Source organism: Martes martes (assembly GCF_963455335.1).
Source record: "Martes martes genome assembly, chromosome: 2".
In the NCBI taxonomy this organism is placed as follows: Eukaryota; Metazoa; Chordata; class Mammalia; order Carnivora; family Mustelidae; genus Martes; species Martes martes.
The window spans coordinates 193,812,944-193,840,795 of NC_137889.1; the positions used below are offsets into that span (position 1 = coordinate 193,812,944).

Here is a 27,852-nt window from a genome sequence, read left to right on the forward strand (position 1 = left end):
CTACACTCGAACTAGTAAAATCTCAACACCAGTAGACTGATAAGTTATGTATATACAACTGAGAGGAACCACAAAAATTTTTCCACAGAGATAGCCTACTCAAAAACACTAATAGATAAATCAAAATGGAATTCTTAAAAAAAACTACAGTATGATTCTATTTATATAACACTGTCAAAATTACAAAATTGTAGAGATGGAAAACAGATTCATGATTTGCGGGTGTTAGTGATGAAAGAGTGATACAGAATTTACATTGGCCATAGCAACTGCTTTCTAGATATGTCTCTAGAGGCAAGGGAAACAAAAGCAACTTCATCAGAATAAAAAGCTTCTGCACAATGAAAGAAACAATCAACAAAACTACAAGGCAACCTCCAGAATGGAACAAGATTTTTGCAAATTACGTATCTGATAAAGGGTTAGTATCCAAAATATATAAAGAACTTGTAAAACTCAACACCCAAAAAATGAATAGTCCAATTTAAAAATTGACATGAATGGACATTCTTCCAAAGAAGACATACAGATGGATAACAGACATATGAAAAGATGCTCAGCATCACTCATCATCAGGGAAATGCATATCAAAACTACAACGAGATATCACCTCACACTTGTCAGAATGACTAAAGTCAATAATACAAGAAATAATAGGTGCTGGTGAGGATGTGGAGAAAGGGGAAAAACCTTCTTTCACTGTTGGTAGGAATGCAAACTGGTGCAGCCACTCTGGAAAATAGTAAGGAGACTTCTCAAAATGTTAAAAATAAGATTACCCTGTGATCCAGCAATTGCTCTTCTAGGTATTTACCTGAAGAATACAAAAATACTAATTCAAAGGGGTACACGCACCCCAAGGTTATAGCAGCACTATATACAACAACCAAATTATGGAAACAGTCCAAATGTCCATCAACTGATGAATAGATAAAGAAGATGTATGGGTGTGTGTGTGTGTGTGTGTGTGTGTGTGTGTGTGTAAAATAGAATATTACTCAGCCACAAAAGAGAATGAAATCTGCCATTTGCAATGACACTGATGGAACTAGGGAGTATTATGCTAAGCAATACAAGTCAGACAGATAAAGATAAATACCATATGATTTCCTCATATGCAGAATTTAAGAAACAAAAAAAAGCAAGCAAAGGGGAAATGAGAGAATGTGAGGTAAACCAAGAAACAGACTCTTAACTATAAAGAACAAACTGATGGTTACCAGAGGGGTCTGGGTGGGAGGATGGTTGAAATAGGTGATGGAGATTAAGGAGTGTACTTGTGATGAGCATGGGGTGTTGTGTGGAAGTGTTGAATCACTGCATTATACACTGGCAACTAATATTATACTGTATGTTAACTAACTGGAATTTAAATAAAAATTTAGGGAAAAAAAGAAAGTGATAAGAAATAGGTGTTACTATAAAGGAGATCTTCGTGGTGATGGAATAATTCTCAACTGCTGTGATGATTACACAGATCTGCATATGTAACAAAATGCCATCGAACTAGACGCACACGTTGCGCCAATGTCAATTTCCTAGCTTTTATATTGTACTGTAGGAATGTGAGATATAACATTTGGGGAAAATGAATCAAAGAACATGGGAGATCCCTCTGTATACTTTCTATAGATCTATAATAAATTCAAAATAAAAAGTGAACAAAAATTCTGCAGCATACTACTAGGTCAAACCACATACCTGGCACGCATCTCTTTTTCCTTTCAAGGAGCCAGCACATAACATTCTAGGAGTTATGGCACCATTATAAGATTGGGGTTCGTTACAGGTTTGAGTGTCTATGAGATCCACCTGTACTTGCCAAAGATGATTTTGACTACTACCTAAAGGGAAAAAATAGTCTTTATATTTGTATATATACATATATTCTATAATCCTCAGGAAAATCAAAATTATTGGATGAGATGGCAATATAGAATGTGTTTTTTTTTCAGGTACAGTCATATTTTGGGAAAGAATTACTTCCTAACTACTGTAAATGAAAAGTTAGGTACCTATAAGAGAATCTCAAATTGTTCAAGTGACTTCCATCCCGGGGCAAAACTTGGAATGTTATTTCAATAGGGAGAATGGTGACCTTAGGATTCTCTCTTCACAATTGGGTATATCAATGATACCCAATCTCTTACATGATTAATTCCCTATTAAAAAGTTCAGCCATGTTTATTGGACACCTTACCAAGCACCATTACCACAGTAATAGTGAGGCGCTTGATAGTAACCTATAGCAATGAAGGAATGTGTGTGTCTTCTAAATGACCTAGTTCACAAATAGGGTCAGAGTTGCCCAGGTCCATATTACCAACCTGCCAACATATTTTGGCATAATGACACTCCATTCTTTAAACGCCTTAGAATACCAAATTGAGTTACTATGGTTTGACTTCTCTTCAAATGCTCACCGTCATTTTGCAGTGCTCCAAATCCTGTCACAAACATCTCATTGCCTGGGTGAAACTCATGGGATGCATCAGGGAGACAAATCCTATGTACTGCATTTGTATAGGGAACAGGGCTAGAAAGCTCTGCAACTGAAATATCATAATCATGTGATGGATACTTATATTTTTCATGGACAAATATTCTTCTAAGGCTTCGTTTCATCTTTGGAGGGTTTATTGTTACTCCAAAGGAAACAGTCCATCTGTCTGGGTCCTTATACCTGAGGGAAAAGTACAAAGAATAAATTCCACTTTACCATACTACCAATGTATGACTTATATTAATAATAATTTAAGCTGCTGGAGTCAATATAAGTTTTCTTTTTAAAATTACAGTTTCTATGTATAGAAACAATCTCTTTCTAATCTGAGAATCAGGCTCAGGAGTACCATCAGGTAGAAAAGCCACAGTGGCATGGTTGTTGGAAGACACATGCCACTCTGCATCTGAGTTGTTTAGCCCAGATCGTACGGCTTTTTGACATTTCTAGGAATCAGTGACCCCAAGAAACATATGGGAAGCATATTTTGTACAGAATGAAAGAACCAAATGTATTTTATGCACCATGTTCCCTACACACAAACACACATTTCTCTGAAAACTGAAAGAGCTATGCATAAATATAACAAAGTGTTACTATCCTATATACACAGGCATTTTGCATTGGGTTGAAAGGTCTCCATTCTTTGTCATACAACTAGTGAACTTACTCAGCTGTATAATTTACTACCAAATTTCTTCATACTTAATTCTTTCTTGCCACGTGGAATTTCCTCACTGAGATGAAACTGACTATCCCCAACCGCATCTCTCATAGATATACAGCAAAGATATATATATGGCTCTTTGACATCAAGCTCAAAGTCAAACGGTGATGTAAACATTTCTTTAAAACTCTTGCTTCCTTTGACAAATTATTATTTATTTATCAATGGATAATTTAGCTACATGTACTTTGAAGCCATTTCCATTTCCAGACTATTAAACCTCTTACTAAGGATTATGAGTGTCCCCCTCTTTGTGATGTATATTTTATCTTTATATTAAACTCATCTCTTCCCAACTTCTTGAGGTGGTTCCTTCCTGGCAAGCCCCAATGCACGTTGCTTATCCCCAGTCGTTCACAAGCCAGTCATTCAGGACTTACGTTCTAAAGCAGTGAGCAGCACTCACAAGCCATGTGCTATTAATTAAAGTCGCCCCACAGCGATGGATTCCATCCCATTGCAGGCTAGCTTGCCACGGCCATTCGCCCTCCTCTACCTGTGTCCCACCGACGATCCGCAGACTCTGACTTGCCATTTTACTCCTCCTTGTCCCACAGCCTGCCAAAGAGAGGTGATGCTTTACTTAACCGTGCTTTTAAGTATCAAATTGTGTCACTATCTCAAATTTCTTTTGTACTTTGTGCTCCAACAGTATCAAACATTTTCTCTTCTTACTTTTTCTTTAGGTATAGCGGTTCATTAATTTAACAATTACTCATCTTGTAAGATTTAAGTCAACCATTACCTCCTCTAGGAGGCCTTTTCTAACAATTCCTCTGCCCCCAAACTGGATTAGTTATGGCTCTTTTGATACTTCCATCATTGTTGTCATCTTCATCATCAATATCATCATCTCTGTGTGTGTGTGTGTGTGTGTGTGTATAATTATACACATAGGTACATATGTCTCTCTCTATATACATGTATATATGCTAATATAGTTACCAGTACTAATTATATATATACTGGTTATATATATTATATATATATACTACTTATATATATTATTTATATATAATAATATAAAAAGTATAACAGGTTTTATTATATATACACACTAATTACATATACATATATACTATATATACATTAACTCTCTATATACATATATTACATAATTTTATATATAATGTATATAAAGTTTATAACAGGGTTTCTCAACACTGACACTATTAACATTTTGAGATGGATAATTCCTTGTCGTGGACAGCTGTGCTGTTCATCACAGGATATTCAGAAGAATCCCTTGCCTACACATATTAGATGCCAGTAGCATCCCCCCTGCAATCATGACAACCAAAATGTTAACCAGACATGACTGTGTGGGGGTCAAAATTTCCCATTTGAGAACCACTGCTTTAGAATTATGTGTTCATGCATTAGTCTTGTACATCTAGTCTCATTAGAGTATGAGCTATTTTAGACAAGGATTATATCTCATTCATTTTATATCCCTTTTGACTAATATACCAGTAGCACACAACAGTTTCATAATAAATATTGGTGGAAAGAATATACACCATTGAGGTTAACAAGATTATTCTTGTTTCTCATGTTCAATCAAGTTTGTGAATCAATATTCTAAGCTGGTGAGTAGCATATTTCCTTCCATCTTTTAAGATAAATACATTATGTACTAATTCCATAATTACCAAATGTATCCTCTAAATCATGGTGGGGTACTCTGCTGTAGAGGAAGGGAAATACTAGGCCTAGAGTCAGTACTTTTAAAATATGGGAGAAGATATTATCTGAGACTTTAGTAATTTTATTGATATATACTCCAAACCCATAATTGCTTAAATTTCTGTAATATGAGATTAATGACATCATGCAGATTTTATTCAGTGTAGAGTAATAATAAGTTTCTGCCTGTAGCTAAAAAATACCAACATAAAGATGACTTTCATATAATCTTTAAAAAATGTTTATGAGAGTGTATTGTACATATCTGCTATTAGAACATTGAGTCTTTTCTCCCTTCTTTAACAACTGTACAACTCATTTCCTCTATACACCTGCTAGGCAGCTATATATCCACTCCATAGTTCTCCAAACTTTTTTTGTTCTTTAGTAATAAAATATGTCTCAAAGATAAGATAAAGCATCCTGTGCTTTGCACAGACCAAATTTTATTCTGACCCTGTAATATCACACAAAGTAAGCCTAAATGATCTAGTGTTAACTTTTTACATTCCAATAATGCAATTTTAATAAATATATTACACTTACAATTGTTTAGAAAGTTGTCTGTTTCTGTCTTGTTGATTTCTGAAATACACAGAAATGGTGAATAGAACAGGGCCAGCACATCAGAATTTCAGAATGCCTCTGAGTACTTCAAATAGGAAAGACTGATTAATTCCATTATAAGACAGAACCTCCAGGTTTAAAAAAAAAAAAAGCAACACTGTTAGAATATCATAGACAGAACGTGTTCATTGCCTTGGGAAAAAGGAGATCGAAACAGTATTTCTTAATCTTAAACTTTAGCATGGATAATAGTCACATAAGGAGCATCTTTAACCTGTCAATTCCTGTAACTCTTCCTGTTAATTCTGATTAAGTAGTTTTGTGATGAAACCCAGGAACCTGAGTTTCATACCAGAAAGTAAGATGAAATATTTTCCCTTTGTGGGGAAATACTGTTCTAAATCATAGTATTGATTCCCTAAATGGAATGATATTTTTACTGACTATTATTTCAGGTTCTTTCTTTTACTAAATTCATAAGAATAGTCTCATTGTATAACATATATGAGCTCCAGGTCCATAAATCTGTTCCTCATTTAAAAATAATGTTATCCCTTTCTAATTTTTCTTTCTGCTGAAATTTAGAAAGACAATTTTGTCCTCTTTTCAATTCTAGCCCATGGTTCCTTAGCTTATTGACTTTTGAACAATCAGGCCCCAATCCTATGCAAACACTAAGCCAACTAACAGATATATAAATCTTTAAACATTTGGGTGCCTGGGTAAATTAAGCTGTCGGTTAAGCAACTGTCATCAGCTCAGGTCATGATCCCAGGGTCCTGGGATCCAGTCCCACACTGGGCTCCTTGCTCAGTGGGGAGCCTGCTTTTCCCTCTCCCTCTGCTGCTTGCCCTGCTTGTGCTCTCATATTCCATCTCTGTTAAATAAACAAATAAAATATTTTAAAAAACAAAACCAAAAAACAAAAAAAATTCTAAGCATTTAATGTCCTTATTCAATAGATTTCCAAAGACCAAAAGCGTTCTCTTTGAATATGCCAGAATAGGAGTTCTAAATACAGAAATTTCAATGTTAATTATTCTTTTAGTATTTAATAGCATTGATATGTTAGAAATCTATAGTCTAGAAATGCTTCTTTTTGACCTTCTCCACTCTGGCTACTTTTGGGGAAAATGACTCAAATAAGGAAGTGGCCATTTTTCTCAGTAAATATTAAATACTATCACCACTGATCTCTCCATTTCAAATAACCTGTTCTTCTCTATCTCACCCTCTTCCTAGTTCTGGATTTGCATGTTGATACTACTAAGAGCCAGCTTAATGGATGTATATCTATATTGGGTCCTGGACTCAGCATGATTTTCTACTTGGTTTAATGCTCACTGTCTTGAAGTTCTTGATATTTTCTTATTTTTTATATTTTTTTACATTTTTTATATTTTTTAATTTTGTGACTTGTGCTTTAAAAATGAAGTCTGATAGAATAATGGGTCATGGATGGCATGAGCAGAGGAGATACGCACAACATATGTGTCCATGGATTCTTGGTACCTCATTTGCAGACATCATTTGTGATACCCTATGAACTCAAGAATTCCAGTGGATCCGCAATGTTCAGCAAATTCAAAATACAAGATAAATGAGGATGTCTACCACTAAGGAACCAGGGTACACTGACTGTCCCAGGAGGCCATGTTTTCTGTTTGAAGCAGAGCTTCCTTAGAACTCAGAAAGAAGGCAATAGCATTCTACTAGACACAAACCACCCAAGGACCCTATTATAACCTTTTTTGCTCCCATTCCTTCTTTATATTAGCCAATAGCCTCTGCTGAATATAATGACATAGAAGGACTTTCCAGTTCTTTCTTGCTTAAGCTAAAGGTAGAGAGCAATGGTAAAATGTGCACATAACAACAAAGGAAATAAAAATTGTCAAGCTAGACTTGTATAGTGTTTCCATTGTTTGGAAAGAGTCAAATTCATGCATGTGTGAGCTATGAAAAACAGTTGTATACATACTTAAACGCTTTTGCATTTATATTTGAAATTGATATTTTACAGTACGAAGATGGATAATATAACTATTGTTAGTATTTTAAATTTTTAATTTTTTCATTTAGCATTCATTTTGCATTGATTAGCAAAAAAAAAAAAAAAAAATACCATGACAAGTCCAGAGAGACTGTAGAAAAAAGAAAAGTCGTATTTTAATATCCTTAACAGTATATTTTTGTTGCTTTTTGAAAAGAGTCCAACATTTTGCACTAGCTAGTTCTAATTACTCAAGCCTTCCTTCCCAAGCAAGCAGGGTAGGTGATCATCAGGTCAGGCCTCAGGTTAGATCTATCAGCTTTTATGCTAGTACACTATGTTCATACTTTCTACTTGTTCTATGTCCAATACTGTGTCCACTAGTCACATGTGCCTAGTGAGTTCTTGAAATGCAGTTAGTCTAAACTGAAATGTGCTATAAATATAAAGTATACACTAGATTTCAAAGCCTTAGTACAAGAAAAATATATAAAATGTCTTAGAGATAATTTTTCTGTTGACTACTTGTTGAAATAATAGTACTTTGATATATTTGGGTTAAGTGTCACATTATTTAAATGAATCTCATATGTTTAGTTTTGCTTTTTCAATGGGCTACTGGAAAATTTAAGATCCTATGGTTAGCCTACATGATATTTCTATAGCATTGTTCTGTAGCACACAACTTGACTCTTAACCAAACTTTTACTTCTACTGAGGATCTTCTGTGTTTCTTACTTTCTAGTAATGAGGATCTAACCTTGCTTATTTTGTTCTCCTATACCCAACAACAACAAAAACTCAAACTTTTTAAGTTAGTTATAAACTAAGTATGAATAAAACAAGTATAAATAAATTATAAATTTTTCATTGGTAAAATGGGCTAGGGGAAGAAGCTGTAACAAGGTTTATCAATGAAATTTGAAAACAAATATGTGGATGGCATGAACCTTTACATACATCATACTCTCAGAACATAAAATTGAAAAAACAAGATGAAGGAGAAGAATATACAATGCTACTTTCTCCATTTATAATTGGCTGCTATAGCTGAAGTGTAAGGTCCAATGCAGGAAAAGAAACCAGTCTCAGAGGTAAGGACAAACTTGCATAGGAGGCATAAGTTTAGGGTAATATAAAAAATAAATAATTCATTATGACCAATTTAATCCCAAAGAAATGTTCTGTTGGTGGCAAGAGTCAATAATTGAAGGACATTCAAAATAATTTTTAAAAAATCAGTGCCTAAGGGGCATCTGGGAGGCTTAGTCATTTGAGCTTCTGACTCTTGATTTCGACTCAAGTCATGATCTTGAGTCATAAGAACAAGCTCCATGTGGGGCTCCATGCTGGCTGTAGAGCCTGCTTGAGATTCTCTCCCTCTGTCCTTCCCTTCCTCCCTCCCCCCCAAATCAGTGCCTAAGACCAAAATTAAGATGGAGCTGTTTTATGTAAGAGAATTAAACTAAATAAGAGAAATAAACTTACTTTTAATTTCAACTGATTCAGGATCTAATTTAGGGGGTCCTACAGCATCTTGCAGCTTTTCAGGTAGAACTTGTTGGATAACTTTATCAATGGCTTCAGGATCCTCAGTAGAGCGAAATTTAAAAATCAACAGCATATGAGCCAACACTCCATGTTCCTCTTGACTGTGGACCAAAAAGATTAAAAAAAATATATGGCTTTAAAAGATATAGATCGGAATTAGACTTACGGTAATATCACAATCTATTTTTTTCTTGATCATCCATTTGAAACACGCACATAAAACAAACTTATAATGTAATTTGAAAGATCCAATTTGGGGTGTCTGGGTGGCTCAGCTGGTTAAGCATCTGCCTTTGGCTCAGGTCATGATCCCAGGGTCCTAGGATTGAGTCCCCACATTGGGGTCCCTGCTCAGTGGGGAGTCTGCTTCTCCCTCTCCCTCTGTCTGCTGCTCTGTCTGCTTGTGCTCCCTCTTTCAAATAAATAAACAAACAAACAAGCAAACAAATAAATAAATTTATATTTTAAAAGATGTAAAATTATTTTTAAAAATCAAAATAAAAGATCCAATTTATTTTCTTCTATATTCCTATTGTTTACCACATATGAAACTTCTAAATCAGCTGCCCTGATAGTAAGCTAGTACACTCACAGTCTCCCTAACACCAAAATATCTAGTTGTTAATATAAAAAGACACTCTCTTGTCAATCACTTAATATTATCAGATATAATGTCTGGTCAATACGGAGTCAACTCTGGCTTTGGTTTTCAGGTTTAATTCCCTGTGGATTAAATCCAATCATATCTCTTAAGCAATGTCATGCTCTCCTAAACAACTTCTAAACCTAAGATATTAGAATGCTTAACCAAACTGTCTTGACTTCATCTAATTATATTTTCAAGATAGAGCATTAATCAACCTTAATGTTTTTAGAATGAATTACTTCTTGGAATCATCCTTGACTTCTCTTTCTCATTCTTAGTCAGCTACTCTACCCCTTTTTCTTCACATGCAATCAATTCTCAGAGAGTCTTACTTCTCACTAAACAATGTATTGACTCCTTATATAAACTGTAAATGGGAATATAAATTAGAACCTCACTTTTAGAGGTCCATTTTGTTTATCAGTTATACATTTGATGATCTATTCTCTCTGATACAGCACTCTTTTCAAATATACTCTTGTGTGTGCAAAGAGATTTATACATATGTTTATCATAATCTTGTTTTTAAATCAGAACAAATATGTAAAACCCAAGTGTCCATCAAAAGGACATTGGCTGAACCCCTGACATTATTTGTAGTGAAATACTATATAACGAGTTGTTGAGAAGATGTTTTATGTTTCTCACCTCCTTTCACTCACTGAGCAAATTTGTATAACAGTTATTTATTCTGTCTTCTTTCTCTTAAACTATTCCTATACTGGCTGACTAAAACAAACAAAACCCTCTCTCTACCCCAGATATTCAATTTATCTCTCACCTTCTTATCACAGCAAACCTTCTTGAAAGGATAAATTACACCCTGACTCATATTTACTTTCTTGAATTCTGCTTCCTCCCTTTCCATTCCACTGAGTCTTTTCTCTACACTAAATGACTTCCTTATTGACATATCCAATGAATTTTTTCCAGTCATATTACTCGGTTTCTTGGGAGTATTTTGTCAATGCTGTAAATTTTTGTCTTTCATGTCAGTGGTGCCTTTTTCATGATTTCTTTTTTTTTTTTTTTCCCTTTCTCCTTCCCTGTATACTACCTAGGATCCTATTTTTTCCCCATCTCCTTAACTATTGTTTTCTTCAGGCTTTCTTCATCATCACTTTTTTCCTTGCATTACCCTTTTTCTGAGAAATTCCACTTACATCCACATGTTCCAGTACTCTTAGTTGATAATGAACAAGGCGTATCTTCAACTCAGTTCCCTTTTCTTCCACTGAGTGAGACACTATTTCAGGTTCATGTGGTCCCCTAGTATCTCAGCTCAACATCTTTAATACTGATGTCTCTCCTACAAACTAGCATTTCTTTTTATTGATTTCAGAAGAAATACTAATGAGTAGGAAGATTACTAGGAGGAAGAAGTAAACAAATTGGAAAGTGATTTGGAAGGTAAAACCTGTAGAACTTAGTTATTTATAAAATGTGAGGGGCCCAGGAAATGGAGGAATGTAGATTTATATCCATGTTTCCCATTAGTGTAATTGGGTTTTACTTGAGTTAGAGAATTTTCTGTGGAATTTCCATGTGGAGATGTGCATAGGCAGGTATGTAGTTCTAGAAATCAGAAAAAACAGTTCGGATTGGATATAGAAATTTAGATTTCAATAGCATATGAAGTCATGTGGGTGCATGAAGACCCCTTGAGAGATTTAAATTTTAAGGCTGGGAGAAGTAGATACAGATCCAAGAGAGAATAATATTCAAATGCAGGAGGACAGATGTCAGCTAAGTGATAGACTGAGAAGGAACTCTTGGAGTTTTTGTCATTGAAATAATACTGGAAACAGCTTTCATTCTATTTTTGAAAAATACAAATAATGTGTATTTGGACAATATATTATTTAAGATCCTAGTATAGTATTTTTCTTAAAATGGTGTGCTCTGAACTTCTATTTATTGATGGTTGACTATCAGATCTGAAATTTTCTTAGATAAATATTTGGAGCAGAAAGGGGTAGAGAAGAAAATGGAGAAAGAAGAGGTTAAGATACACCTCATCTACTACACTATTTTACATAGAGGACGATTGGCTACTAAACTAAGGGTTATGGCTTAGGTCCCTATTTATGCTAATTAGTTTCTGAAAAAATTATTTGATAATATAGCCACCAATAACACCTCTGTCTCTTGAAATTATTCACCATACAAATGCTTTCTTATAGGTTTAGAGAATGTATAAAGCAAATTGTAACCCACGACCTGGAACAGTTGTCAAATGAATGTTGGTTTAATTGAATTATATGATATCATTAACATTTCAAACAGTATTTATTACTGACAAGTTCACGGCTATAGTTTTAAATTATATTCAGAAGTCATCATTTTAGTTCTACATACCTGAACCTGATAATGTGAGACTTGATAAATTCTTCCCTCAAAGGAGATTTATGAAATGCATCTTTCACCTGTTCCAAAAATATTCAAAATATGTCAGTGAGAATAATTTCTGCAAGTCAATTTAAAGCTCTAAGGAAAATTTAAAAACAAAACAAAGCAAAACAGAAAGCATTAATCAACATTTCACAATGCACTCAACTTGAAGAATCTTTTCTGGTATTCTACTCAGTGATTTCAACTGAACTCTGCCTTAGAAGTTATAGTATTGGGGACACATAGTAGTGGGGCCAAGAGTGACATCTGTTGTGCTACACTCAGAAAGATACTAAAAATAATAAACATGCTTTTTTTTTTTTTTAAGCAAGAGCAACTGTTCATACCCTGAGGTAGAGACTTCTACTGTAAGTAAACAAAGGAAATGAAGTAATTCTGCCAACTGATGGTTGGGTCATAGATATGAGTGTGTGACAGTGTCACATGGTTCTTAAAACTAGTGAAAAAGTTGCCAAATATCCTAGCAAAACCTGCTTCCAATTCAGTATTAAAAATGCTCTTAGAAAGGCCCGTGTGAACTAGGATACTCAGTCTACCTAATATGTTCTGTTAGGTTTATTTCAATAAGGTAGAAAAATGCATCTTGTGGAGATATTTCTTACTACTATAATTAAGAATTCTAACCAACTTAAATTTTTAAGTTAGGAGTCAAGGTAAACATGTCAAGTATTTCTTGGTCTCAGTGTGTGAGACCAAGAGACTAAGTAATCTGACAATGACTAGAAACCAGGCTCTTGCTCTCCTGGTCTATACTGATAATTTTTCCACTTCTAAAAACATTTGATTCATTTCTGAGGATGAATGTTGAAGCCTTTAAAAGATGAGTGTCCATGTGTCTCCTATAAACTTATGTACCCAAAAGTATTCCCAGGTCAGATATATGTAAATATAAAAATTCAAGTATGTGTCTGAATAGTTTCAATCTTATGGTCTTTTGCTCATGGTGTCTTCTATAGGATACAGCAGTCATATTTTGGGTCACCCTCACATTCCCAGAATTTCTGGACTCTGCTGATCAAGACTGTAGCACTAGTTATGGAAGAGTGAGTGGGAGGGAAATGAAGGTAGGGCTAAGGTCACTTGCATCAGCCCTGCAAGACATACTCTCCCAAGTCATGTATTGTCAGTTTTGTTTTACTTCTTTCTGGCAGGGCTGCTTCCCATTTTTCAAAGATATGCAAGATCAGTTGAATGGATATTATGGAAACTGAGTACCAAAAAAATGGATATAAAGTGATAACAAATGCCCTAGAAATGGAGGAAAAAAAGTGCTTACCATTGATTCAATTTTCTGGCTCATTTCTGTGAAGTTTTTAGAACCCTCTCTTCCAAAGTCACCATAGAGTTTGTTACTTGTAAACGACAATGTGCTATAGTAATTGTAGGTCTTCCTTTGATCTATGAAGAGAGAAGGAAAAAAAAACATACTGTTTATCAGATGTATGTAAAGCATCATTATTTCCATGTTTGGTGATTGCTAGAAAGACTGAGACCAGAAAGAATGGCCCTATCCCAGGTCATCATCTCTATCACCTTGCCTTGAGCTTCATGGTTATCTCAGAATAAAAGACAACAGCATTCATCATTATAAGATTTAGAGTGTAAAATCCATAAGAAATGCTTGCTGTTCCTATGGGCTAATTAGTTATGTATTATCCATTCCTGAATTAGCCACGAGAGGCAGCAAGTCACACCGTCTGAGCATAAAAACAAAAATGGACTTGGAAGTTTCCCAAGAGTAAATGCACTTTTATATTCCAAAAGTAGATTTCTCCCAACTCAGTAAAATTACATATCAATTTTGGACACAAGGACTGTAGTGTAGGAAAGTTTATTTGGGGTAAAGAAGATGAGGGTAAGGATGAAAATGTTTGCAGTTCAGCTGGGGAGCTAGAGCTGCCATTTGGCATAAACTTCCAGGGACACTTGGTTTCACCTGGCTCCCTCGTCACTCCACTTATTTTCTCCCATCAGCCACAGAGATTGTCTTGTCTTGCCATTGTGTACATTTTCTGCATCCAGTTAAACAGCCCACATTTTTGGTCCAGTGAAAATTGATATAGCATCCACCTACCCTTCTATACATGAAACAAGTATGAGCCCTAATAAGATTCATTCATTCAACAAATATTAATGTTAACTACCTTTTCTGTGAAAGAAACGAATACTCAGAACTCTGTGTTGAGTATTAGGAATATTATGGTGATCAAGACAGTTGTGTGTGTGGTTATTGTAGGATAATGGAGTGTGCTTCACCTAATCTCAATTTCTTTCCTCTTCTTCTCTCTTGCTTCTCATTCTTTCCTTCTTCACTTGAACCCCAGAGGAAAAGGAAACTAACAGTGGGTACCTGTGTCCCAAACATATTCATGTATCTCATTTAATTTACCATAACTCCCATGGGAAGGCAGTATTGTCCATATTTAACAGATAAAGACTACAGTCTCAGAATTGTAAATAAATTGCCCATCCCCAACATGACATAGCCAGAAAAGACAGAACTGGGTTTCAAGTCAAAGTTTAACTCTCAAAGCACAAACCTTCTTTATATACCACTTCTTGGAGTGGGAAAAACCAAACCCATTCTGTAGGAGACATCTCTCATACATAAGAATTATGGAAAAAACTACTGGTAAATTTCAAAAGAACATCCCAGATGTCCCAAGGATTTGGTTGGATTGACAAGGCTAAGGAACGGCCAGTGATACAAAAAGAGATGAAGGGCAGCCTGAATGGTCAGTACCTTCTGGGAATTAGCACCAAAGTGAGGGGCTAGGGAGGTTTTGCCTTTCTCCCTCTTTCCTTACCTCCCTTTCAGTGAACAGCCTTGACATGAATGGCCAGAGTGACCTGAAATGCAGGTAGGTCCCTGGAAATATACATAATCTCAAGAAAAGTTTTTAATTTACTGAAATATTAGACATTGGGTTAAATTGGGCCTAAGAATCTGCACTTCTAACCAATTCCCATATATGATAATGCAGGTGATGGGACATAACCCCTCATCAGGAAGTTAGTGTCTAGAGAGGAGAGCTGACTCTTCTACATTTTAGTCCTATTTTTTTTTTTTTTAATTAGATTGAGGGCATCTCAGTGACTCAGTTAGTTAAGCATCTGCTTTCAGTTCTGGTCATGATCCCAGGGTCCCAGAATCAAGCCTTGCATCTGGCTCCCTGCTTAGTGGGGAGTCTACTTCTGTCTCTGCCTCTCCCTTCGGTTCATGCTCTCTCTCTGACTCTCTCTCTCAAACAAATAAATAAAATCTTAAAAAAAATTATTACATTAATAAATTTGAAACTGCCATTCTAGAAGCCAGAAATGATCAAATACCAACGATTTCGTATACTCAACCAAATTAACAACTTGTGTATAGTCAATATTTTGCTTTGCTCAATAGACTCAAACAGGTCACTAAGTGTCAATACCTATTTCCCAGTTGCTAGAATTATATGGCATGTGTAGTTGTTGGAAAATATTATTGGGGACTATTAACAGAAAATAAGAAAAATAAGGATGAACATTAATTTATTGATAATTTTCTGAAAAAGTTTGTGAATCTGTAATCTACAAGGATGTTGCTCATAATAGAGTTACCTTCTGTCATTCAAATCACAGAGGGACAGAAATGCAGCCCCAAAGGCCCCTGAACACCAGCTGCCACACACAATGCTCTGTTGTCCTGGGCTTTATGCCAAAATGATGTTTTTTTCCAAGGTGAGTCACCTCCATCTTAATCTGTCTGTTTCTGTAACTATTTAGTTTAGTTTGGTTATTTAGGTATGCCAACTCCTAAACACTCATGTGCTATATCCACTCTGTTCTTTGTTTCTATGTCCAAACAGAGGGTAAGTCACACATGTAAGACAGTAACCCATATCACAACAACTACTGTTTATTCAGGTGTGCTGTGTGGGCAGTGTGGAAGTTGGGTGTTCCATATTACTATGCTGATCAAACAATAGGATGCAGAAACAGGTGACTGGAAAAATCTTGCCAGGTTTTCACTGTATGCATGTGAGCAAGATGGCTTGGGAAGAGGCAAATGGAGAAGCAGTAAGAAACATTTTCTTTCACTGAGGCAATGAGATCTCTAGCTTTAGTAGGAATTCTTTGTGATGTCAGACAAACCAAAGTATGCCCCCTTGAAAATATCATAGGTTTGATTCACTAATCTTTATCATTCAGTATTCAATAAATATTCATTATTTAATATGTGCCAAGATCCTTCTAAGTTCTGGGAATATTAAAAATGAACATAGTGTTAAGCATCTGTGGAGAAGAATTATGATGCTTACAATATAATGAGACTTGATATATTCCTAACAGAACTGTAGAATTATAAAGTTATTTTAGCCATTTTTTCTTTTTTTCTTTTTTTTAAAGACTTTATCTATTTATTTGACAGAGAGAGATCACAAGTAGGCAGAGAGGCAGGCAAAGAGAGATGAGAAAGCAGGCTCTCCAGTGAGCAGAGAGCCCGACGCGGGGCTCGATCCCAGGACCCTGGGATCATGACCTGAGCCGAAGGCAGAGACTTTAACCCACTGAGCCACCCAGGCGCCCCCATTTTTTTCTTTTTAATTAAAAAGACACTCCACAGAAATAACGAAAATGTAGATACTCCAAAATTTAAGGACTTGTGTGTGGGTAAACTCAACCAAAAAAAGTCTTTACTTTAAATATATTTTCTTTAAACTACCCAGGGGCGCTTGGGTGGCTCAGCGGATTGGGCCTCTGCCTTCGGCTCGGGTCATGATCTCAGGGTCCTGGGATTGAGCCCCTCGTCGGGCTCTCTGCTCAGCAGGGAGCCTGCTTCCTCCTCTCTCTCTCTCTGTCTGCCTCTCTGCCTACTTGTGATCTCTGTCTGATAAATAAATAAAATCTTTAAAAAAAAAAAAAAAAACTACCCAGAAATGATCTACCTTGCTTTAGAAACTGAGATTGGAATTGAGATTATGTCTGTCAGTGGAGGATGATAACCAATTTACAGATCTCCTTGTCTCTTTACAAGAAAGCAACTTGTGCAAATTCCCAATTAAATTAGAATCAAGTAATTAGCTTCTTTGGTTACAGTGTCTTGAACATCAAAGCATTAGCTAGTCACTAAGGGAGATATTAAGCCAACAGGTCATAGTGGAGTCAACTAATTATAACTTGAGGCAGAGTAGAGGGAAACTTCAGAAGGGTTGTTATACCCTGGAAGAACAGTCCTGAAGTACCCTGGGGACCTTTCTAATAACAGAGCAGACTCATGGTTCATCTAGCTGTGAGATACCTGACTACCACAGAGTGGACCTCTTTATAATTAACCTTCTCAGCATATTCTATCCTCTTTAATCACATGCAATACATACCAAGATGAGATTAAAAACAACAGAAACAGACACTTACAAAACAATATATAATTATGAGCATTTTTCCAGCTTACTAGTACAGAACAGAGACAACTTCTCTATGATCCTTGATTATGTAATTATTTTTTGGGCTCTCAGGATGTCAGTAAGTTGGAATAATTTTAAATCAAGTTGATTGCTCTGCATCCTCAAACAAGTCAACACGTCCAACTCTAGCTCTCCCATGGTCTTCCCCTATTTAATATTTGATTATCGCTTATTAATGAACATAAAAACTAGCATGCTATTCCCAGCAGGAAGCATTGCTACATCAAAGATAGAAGAAAGAATCCTCCTTGGCTTGTATGGATTATGTGAGAGAGACAAGGCAGGTAAAGAATGCTTTGTACCAGCTCTGCCAATGAGTTGTAGTCATGAATGAATAAGCCTGAGGCAAATCAAAACCACAATGCACATCAGGAAATATTTGGGGGTAAGTCACATGATGCCAGGGCAGCCCATACTTACTGTATCTCACATAATGAACAGTAAGTCCAATGCACACGGCCAGGACAATCAGGGAAATAAAGGTGATGAGGCCAATAACCCAGGGTTCCAAACAAGTTCTCTTCCTGTTCTTCACCACAGCTGGCCTGAGAAAGCAAGCAAATAAATGGGTTATATCACAGGGCACACCACAACCACTCCTTGGGTAAAGTAGGTATTTCTGGGGAATTCAGGACCCTCACGTGGTAGAATACTGTTTAGCACAAATTCTGGTCCCAGCTTGCTGAAGCCAATTCTGGCTCTGGTTGCCTGATCTTAGGCAAGTCATTTGACATCTTTCTGCCTGTTTCCTCATCCATAAAGGGAAGATGACAATGATAGTACCTATCTCACAGGATTGTTGTAAGGATTAAATGAGTTACTGTATATAAAGTGTCTACAACAGTGCCTGGCATGTAGAAAACACTTAGGAAGTGTTAGCTATGATTTACTGAGCTGGTTATGTCCAAAATATTGAGTTAGGCACAATCAGAGCTATGAAAATGTTTAAAGCCTGGTTTTACCACTCTAAAATCTTAAATGGTCTATGAAATATGTTACAGCTTGATCCATTCTGTTCCAGACAGAATTTCTATTTCTACTCTATTTTTCTGAATTATTTCCAAACAAACTTTGAGGATATACATAAGAGATTACCAGAATTCCCTTCTAGAGAACCTTAGTGCTTGTACTCTAAACTTCAGTAACACTACAGGAAATCCCTTCTTCATAAGATTCCCTCAACCTCTCCCATTTTTTTCTGCTTTCAAAAACATGTTACTGAAAAATGTTGGTCAGTCGGGTTTTTGTTTAATTAGTACAGTTGCTGTTTCCTTGTGTTTTAGTAGTTGCTAAGCAAACTCAAAAGCTAGAGAAAAAAAATAATAAGTCAGAGTTGGCTAAGGAGTTTGAATATGAAGCTGTTATTTTAAATTTCTTGAGGTATTTATCATGCTGGTAGAATCACTAGCAAGTATGCTTATCTCCAGAGCACTGTCTGGTATGTGAGGGCTGGGATGAAGTGCAGTGTGATGCTGGAGGAGCACAGGGAGGTCAATCACAGTAAGGAGGATTCTCAATCCAGCCCTTCCCCTAACAGCTGTGTGACTTGGATAAATCATTTAAACTCTGAGTTAAGTTCTTCATCTGTCAATAAGGGACAGTATAGACATTCGGTCTGAAGCACATGGTGGATTATGAGATCCTGAATGAGATCATGAACGTGAAAACTTTCTGCAAATTGCACAGCTACTTTTGCAATAAATAATTTCTGCTTACAGGAATCAAGGGGACTCTTGATTCCTGGGACTGTTTCCAGTTATGTAGGACCAAGATATGATATCATTTTGGGACCTATCACGTCATAGCTTGGCTCTGCCTCGATATTTTGTTCTGTTAGAACTTTGTCACAGAAGTCAAGACTGTTATCATTACTACATGACTCTGCCCCTCCTGAAGGCACTGAGATACAGTGAAAGGCTCTAGAGACTCTATCTGGTCTCCTTATTGTTCCTGTGATTTTCCTATGGGACTATAGCCAAGGACATGTCATCTTCCTCTCCCCAATTTCTTCAATGTTCAATCCTCCCTTAAATGATATTCCAAACACCTGATCCTACAATGGCAATTACTGCAAGATAAAAAGATTGCTTCATGAGGAGGTCATTAATTTTTTATGTGCAAATGTGCCTAAAAACCCTAAAAATTCATTCCTATTCCTTCATCTCTGAATGCTTGCTATTCACCTGTTGCAGAAGAAAGAAGATGTGCATAGCAGACGTAAACCAAACTTCAGGGGAAACATGGGGAAGGAAGGGCTTCTCAACTAATGTCAAAACATGCCAGATGAAGAATATGAATTTGTAATTATAGCAAATGTGCTGTAATTATCAAAAGTATATGATCACTATGTAGAGCTGTGAAATATGGCAGAAGTTCTAATTGTTCTATAACTTTTGGTCAAAACAGAAAAGTAAAACAACACAGCCATTAAATTGATGGGGTAAATCTAGAAGTATCGACATGGAAATAGCCAATGATATTTTACCTTTTAAGGAAAAAATGTTGCAGAAAAATATGTATTGTATGTTCCAGGTTTTTTAAAAATAATTTTTAAAAAATTTTATTTATTTATTTGATAGAGAGAGACAGCATGAGTTGGGGAAAGGGCAGAGGGAGAAACAGACTCCCTGTTGAATAGGAAACCCAACTCAGGGCTAGATCCCAGGACCCTGAGATTATGACTTGAGCCGAAGGCATTTGCTTAACTGACTGAGCCATCCTGGTGCCCCCATCAAAAACATTTTGAATAAACTATTAGGAGAGTCTGATTTTGAGTCCTGCCACCAACTTATTTATTGTATAATCTTACCAGGAGATTCAATTCTCTCTCTTATTTTTTCCATGTCAAAACCAGAGATAATAATTTCAGACCCCACCTAACATGATGAACTATGTAGAGATAAAAACAGTAAAGTTTTTTTTTATTACTTTGAGTTCACAAGCAGAAAATTATCAACAAGGTCTATTATTATTATCGTCATTATTTTAATTATTAATAATAATGGTAATGACCATATTACTGAGATGTTTGTCATTTGAGACTTTAAATCTTCCCTTCCCAGTCTGTATGGCATTGCTTTGCAAACTGATTCACCCTGTTTCTTAATTACTTTTTGTTGCTCTCTCAGCAAGAGATTAAGTACTGAATTACTTCAAACTACACATGGTAGAATTGTGCTCAAAAAGATAGGTAAAATGGAGGAATAAGTCCATTTTACATATCAGTAGACAATTACATAGTTAACCCCTCCTGTACACAAGTCCTTGTGATTATTGTGGCCTTTTGAAACTTATCTGAACCTTTTCATGTAAAATCACCTTCAGACTGGATAAATTCTAATAGCTTCAATAGTGTCAAACTTATTTCTTTCTATGATTTTTCCTTTCAGTTTGTGGAGAGTTGTGAGTAGATGATGAATATAGCAGGTGAATATAGCAGTTAAAATACAGGTACATTTTTATAAACCTAGAATTGTCAGAAGACAAGCAATATGTCCAGAGTTGTATTATCACTATCACTTCTTCATGTGTCATTTTAAGAATAGTACTAAAAAGGAAAAGCAGCAATAGCAACAAAAGGGCAAGGGCGAGCAAAAGATACAAACACAAATAAACCTCATGGCAAGCACTGGAGAGTAAGTCAGGGCTCATAGCGCTTCAGAGGAAAGTTTATTAGAACAAACCCCTACATAACACCACCATTGTAGACTGATTAACAGTAGATGTCAAATTCTTTGCTCATTCTCAGTAATGGTAAGCGGCAATGATTTTCTTAGTCTTCATGTTTCACCAGCCCAGTCCAGCTGAGATGTTTTAAATGAATATATGTACATTATCTATAACATTGGTGGTTCCAAAGCATTATTATCAACTACTTAAGCCAAAAGTCGGCACACATACAAAGGGAGATGGAGAGGAGAAGGGAGTTGAGGGAAATTGGAAGGGGAGGTGAACCATGAGAGACTATGGACTCTGAAAAACAACCTGAGGGTTTTGAAGGGGCGGGGGGTGGGAGGTCGGGGGAACCAGGTGGTGGGTATTAGGGAGGGCACGGATTGCGTGGAGCACTGGGTGTGGTGAAAAAACAATGAATACTGTTACGCTGAAAAAAAAAAAAAGTCAGCACACTCCTCTGTAAAGTTCCAATAGAAACTATTTTAGGCTTTCTGGGTCACACATTCTCTGCTGCAACTACTTAGCTGTGCCCTCCTAGCCATAAAGCAACCACTGACAATGCACAAATGCACGTGGTTGGGTTCCAATAATACTTTATTTCTGTGCACTGAAATTTGAATTTCATCTAACTTTCTCATGAATAGTTTCCTTCTTTTAATTTGTTTTCAACCATAAAAGTATAAAAATCATTCTTAGCTCAAGCACTGTACAAAAACAGTGGTGGGCCATAGTTCACTGATGGTTGACTTAAGCAATAGTCTACAAGTCAATGCTAATTGTGTTGGGAAGCTGTAATAATCTTTTCACTTTCTAGTCTCATCTGCATGGCAAACTTAATGTAGTCTGTCTCCAGTCCCATTGCCATTGACTTTATTCTGGAATTCTCACTAAATTGTGTCCTGTAGCTTAGTATCAGTTTCTCTTCTGTCCTCTTAATCTCTGAATCATTCTCCATTCCAGTAAGCTATCTTTCTAGAAGTGATGTAGCCAATGGCTGAGACTACTAAAAACTAAGTTGGCCTTAGTTAGCCTTGCATTCCTCTTTTCCCCATTAACTTTCAGGCTCTTTGCCTTTGTTTCTGTTTGCTTCCTACCTGGAGTAACAGAATTTATACTTTGTTTGCATCTTAAAAGCTCATCTGTATTTAAGAGCCTGCTCAAAAAATCCCCTCCGCTTCAGTTAGGTCTACCTTGAGCATCATGTTGAAGTACGTATTTTGAGCTCCTTAAGGGTAGGGAGTGAGCCTTACTATCTCTATATTCTCAAACCACATGCTCAAGATAGGTTCACAGAAGGAACTGAACTGAAGTTGACTAAACCAAATTAAACTGATCATTTGTCTATACCACAATATGGGTCTCCATGTCTCTCAAAGCACTTCTGGTTTGCCTTAGTCTTAGAAAAGAACTTGGTATATACACACAAGGGAAGACAGGTCAGACATTGTGGAGAATAATTATTATTTAAGTAAAACCTGATTTCCATAAAACACTTTGTATAATGATCAAGTTTTGTGGTTAATATTTCTATATTACATGTGTTTAAAACACATGATTTTCCAACTGTGATTTGATCTATCCACTGTAAAGTATTATAATAGTACAGAAAGTGACAAATGCAAATGAGGGGACATTCATTTCAGGAAACACACTATTTGGGGCTATTGCATGTCTATGCATTGCAATATCAAAACAAAAGCATAAAGAAAGATGTCACAATGACGTAACAACCTAGTACCTTATGACATTGCTAATCCCCTAAGTCAACGCTTAGGATTTCAAATATCAGTTAATAAGCATTAATTCAATTTTTATTATGTTTTTGGCACCATCTTATTTCTTTAGCTGACTGAGTTGTACCCACTTGTCCCATCCACACAAATACTTCAGGTGATTTCTTCTCTGTGCAAGACTCATAGCAGCAGGCACTGGAGAGCTCTTTGATCTTTCTTATACCTTGTCAAATAAGACTATAAAAATATACAGGTTGGAACTAAAATTTGTATATCTGTTCATGGATCATATATTTTCATTGCTTTTTCTAAAAATAAATAAATACAAATTACTTCCAAAATTGCAAAGAACATATTTTTGTCCTGTTAACTGTTACACAAACATATTTATAAAGTATCTACTAACATCAGCGAGGCCCTTGAACTGGATTATGTGTGCATTCCCAAGAATGGTAACTACAAATAGTTCTCATACAACAAGGTGGGAGTCTAATTACCAGAAAACCATTTCCATTTTCTCTTTACAACACTAAGATAAATGGTGAGTTCTTTGTTTTTATTAAAAATGCTTTAGTTTATATTACACCTTGTTCTAGATTAGCTTAAGATAACGTAAGGAGAAAGATATATATAGATATATATAGAGAGAGATATAGAGAGAGTATATATAGATATATAGAGTAATATATAAATATATACATATACATATATGTGTGTGTATGTATATATATACGTGTGTGCACGTGTGTATGTATGTGTGTGTGTATATATACATATATATATATATATATAACTAAGACTACATTAATTCCCATCTAGACATTTCCTTAAGTCAGGCCACAAAATTTGTAGCTTTCCAGCAGCCAACTCAAAAACAAAAATAAAAAAACAAAGCAAACAAGCAAACCCTGTTCAGGTACCTTTTTCATGGCAACCATAAGATAAACACTGAACAATGATTCGGTAACAATACAATTCTTTTCCTCATAAAGAATTACTACATAATGTAATGAACGGGGCGCCTGGGTGGCTCAGTGGGTTGAGCCAATGCCTTCGGCTCGGGTCATGGTCTCAGGGTCCTGGGATTGAGTCCCGCATTGGGCTCTCTGCTCAGCGGGGAGCCTGCTTCCCTCTCTCTCTCTCTGCCTGCCTCTCTGTCTACTGTGATCTCTGTCAAATAAATAAATTAAAAAAAAATCATAATGTAATGAACTATATTCTCCACAATATTCCTACCATTGAAAACCAAAATTAGTTTTGTAATACTCTTGGTGTTTTCTTCAATATTGGAAAATGACATCAATTACTATTTAGTAAAAGCAGTTTGATGGTGTGGGGAAGGGGAGCAGTATAAATCATTCATACCAAGCTCTATGATAATTTTTAAAAATATCTAACAAGCTTTGAAGCTTTTGAAATCTTCTGCACAGCAAAGGAAACATTCAATGAAACAAAGAGGCAACCCAGAGACTGGGAGAAGATATTTGCAAATGACACTACAGGCAAAGGGCTGATACCAAGATCTATAAAGAACTCCGCAAACTCAACACACACAAAACAGATAATCACATCAAAAAAATGGGCAGAAGAAATGAACAGACACTTCTCTAATGAAGACATACAAATGGCCAACAGACACATGAAAAAATGTTCATCATCACTAGCCATCAGGGAGATTCAAATCAAAACCACATTGAGATACCACCTTACACCAGTTAGAATGGCCAAAATTAACAGGACAGGAAACAAGTGTTGGAGAGGATGTGGAGAAGGGGCAACCCTCTTACACTGTTGTTGGGAATGCAAGTTGGTGCAGCCACTTTGGAAAACAGTGTGGAGATTCCTTAAGAAATTAAAAATAGAGCTACACTATGACCCTGCAATTGCACTACTGGGTATTTACTCCAAAGATACAGATGCAGTGAAAAGAAGGACCATCAATACCACAATGTTCACAGCAGCAGTGGACACAGTTGCCAAACTGTGGAAAGAACTAAAATGCCCTTCAACGGACGAATGGATAAACAAGATATGGTCCATATATACAATGGAGTATTATGCCTCCATCAGAAAGGATGAATACCCAACTTTTATATCAACATGGATGGGACTGGAGGAGATTATGCTGAATGAAATAAGTCAAGCAGAGAGAGTCAATTATCATATGGTTTCACTTACTTGTATAGCATAAGGAATAACACAGAAGACATTGGGAGATGGAGAGGAGAAGTGAGACGGGGGAAATCAGAGGGGGGGACAAAACATGAGAGATTGTGGACTCTGACAAACAAACGGAGGGTTTTTGAGGGAAGGGGGTGGGAGGTTGAGTGAGCCTGGTGGTGGGTTATTACGGAGGGCACATATTGCATAGAGCACTGAGTGTGGTGCATAAACAATGAATTTTGGAACACTGAAAAAAAAATAAAAGAATAAAGAAATTCAATATTTAAAAAATTATTACAACACTTCCTTAACTATTATTGAAATGGCTCTGTAATGGAATTTTCACATTATAAAGTATCTAAAGGCTATTGAAATTGTAGGCATAAAAACATAGTATTACTTAGTACAGTAGTAAGTACAGTACTTACTATAGTAGTAAGTTTTTAACAAACATTGTGAATAACCATTGTGACAGAAAACCCTACCACTCATGAACTTTTAACTTAAGCAAAACCCGTAGCTTAACCATTCCTATATTTAACCAACCATAACGCTCAAGTGATAGTATCTTTCCTCCCACCTACTTTAAAAGGAAGTTGCGAAGATCACATATGCGATCATCAGACTTTGTTAAATACATGTATTATATTTTTGGCAAGTATCAGTGGCAACTCAACAGTAAGGAATGTCTCTGATCTCCACTGTGTGATGAACAAGGTATTTATTATGTTCCCAACCAGGTATGGTGCAGCACAGGAAACTACAAGCTGAGATTCAGGTTGACACTTTGCCTGACCTCTAGAAATGTGTAATCACAGATAGATATGGTGCCACAAAATTTAAATATATTATTAAATAATTAGTATGGGTTTATAGACTTATAAACTGAGCTATTTTTATCCATAATTCTACTAAGATATTTGCTTTCTTTTCTTCAAACTCTTTTTACTTCTGGATAATAAACTGCCACAGTCTGAGTAAGGAACTTTAAAAGCAACAGTTTCCCACAGAAATGTTGACAAGGGATGCCATTGCAGCCAGTCATAGGGAATTTTACACACTTAAAGATATATTTAAAAAAATAAGAATTAACAGGGAGTGTGTAAGTACGTGGTGGCAGGTATTATCAGAAGAAAAGTAGTTGAGAAACCTAAGCTTAGAGACACTTTCGAGGCTGTTAATACATAACATAGACTTTCAGAAACTTTTTGTAACGTTAGATGTCTTCCTACCAAATATTTCTCATAACTTTGTTTAGACGCCTCCTACGAGAGTTGGCATTAGAGAGTAGAATTAGCTCTAAACTGTAAGCCCAGTGACCTGCATCTTAGACCTAAAGGTTTCTGCTTAAGGATTAAGTCCTTTCATCTAAGTCTGAAGATTCTGAGATGAGAAACCTGAAAGTATATTCACCATAACGTAAGTTCCAGCATCCCTTAACTCCCAACTTGTGTGATGTTGAGTGTCCTTTCATTTTCCTCATCTGCTAAAAAGCAATGAGGATTTTAACTGATCTGGATACTCTTTAATTTCCACCAAAGTTAGTGTTCCATGCCTCACATTACTTAAAAATGCTTAATATATTATAATTAAAATTCAGCATTTACTAAACAATTAGCTTTAACATAATTTTTCAAATGTCTCATTTTTCTGGTTGCCACATGCCAGATAAGTAGAACGAAGTAAGGAACTGCAAGTGATTTTAAATAATCCAAGTTTGATATGAGGAAGTCATAAATTTTATTACTTGTCTCCTAAGCCAGTTTTAAAATCCCTAGGCCCATGAAATTTCATTTTATGTAAAACAATGATGGCCCTTAGAATTGGAATGTGTTAGTTGAAAGACACACTAAGAGACTATGGTATACTCCGGATTGCTGTTTTCCCGGCAACTGTAAGCCACACACAAAGAATCCCTTCAATAATCTAGAAATTCCTTTTTATAACAAAACCCTACCTGAATTAATGTATCAATGAAAGGCAATTGGAAAATGCATGGATTCTGTTAATGTTTAAATTACTCTCCCAGAAGTGAGATTTCTTGATTAATGAATTTCCTGCCCCAGCTGCTGACCTATAATAGGTGGAAGTATTGAGTCTTAACTTTTGAATGGAACACCAAAGTAATACCATAAAACTATAAGAAAGGTGTTATTTTATCCAAAAGAATAAAATATCTTCAGTTACCAATGCCATGGCCTTAATTTACATCTATTTGCTGATGACTACCAGACCCATAACTGCAGCTCAGATCACTTGGCTCACCTGCAGACCCATACATCTACTGCCTTCTTTTCATCCCAACAGAATATACCTCTAGTCATTCAAACTGAACATGTCTGTAGTAGATCCTTGTCGGTGTCTACTCCAAATTTCTTTTTCTTAATAATACAATCTTTGATATTTGTCGAGCACAGAGCCATCTTGGAAAATAGAATAGTGTCCCTTGTCCACATGCCTATCTCCCTGCCTCCAGACTTGTTTATACTAATTCCATTTTTTATAAGCCACTGTTACCCTACATTTCTTGTCCCTCATATAAAGCTAAATCTGATGCTATTACAATATGCAAAACAAATTTGTTGCAATCAAGGTAAACTGCCACTTTTTTGTAATTATCTTTGGGAAACAATATCTTTGGGAAACTAATTTTTTATAGCTTATATGGGAAAGATGATAAAATATTTTTATGTAATATTCCCTAGCAGCTGATTTTAAGATACTCTTGACTATACTCTATGACTTTAAGCAAATG

At 35.9% G+C, this 27,852-nt stretch overlaps 1 protein-coding gene across 1 annotated transcript in view; it reads right to left on the reverse strand.

Annotated features, from left to right (window-relative positions):
- Positions 1-27,852, reverse strand: part of LOC308339206 (transmembrane protease serine 11E-like) — a 47,351-nt gene that overhangs the window by 13,942 nt on the left and 5,557 nt on the right. The window contains exons 2-9 of the mRNA XM_080797671.1: positions 17,947-18,071; positions 13,362-13,483; positions 12,032-12,099; positions 8,965-9,128; positions 5,463-5,501; positions 3,611-3,788; positions 2,424-2,683; positions 1,702-1,844 (exon numbers count right to left, since the gene is read on the reverse strand). Coding sequence (XP_080653797.1) covers positions 1,702-1,844; positions 2,424-2,683; positions 3,611-3,788; positions 5,463-5,501; positions 8,965-9,128; positions 12,032-12,099; positions 13,362-13,483; positions 17,947-18,071 — 1,099 coding nt within the window. The remainder of the gene's footprint in view (positions 1-1,701; positions 1,845-2,423; positions 2,684-3,610; positions 3,789-5,462; positions 5,502-8,964; positions 9,129-12,031; positions 12,100-13,361; positions 13,484-17,946; positions 18,072-27,852) is intronic.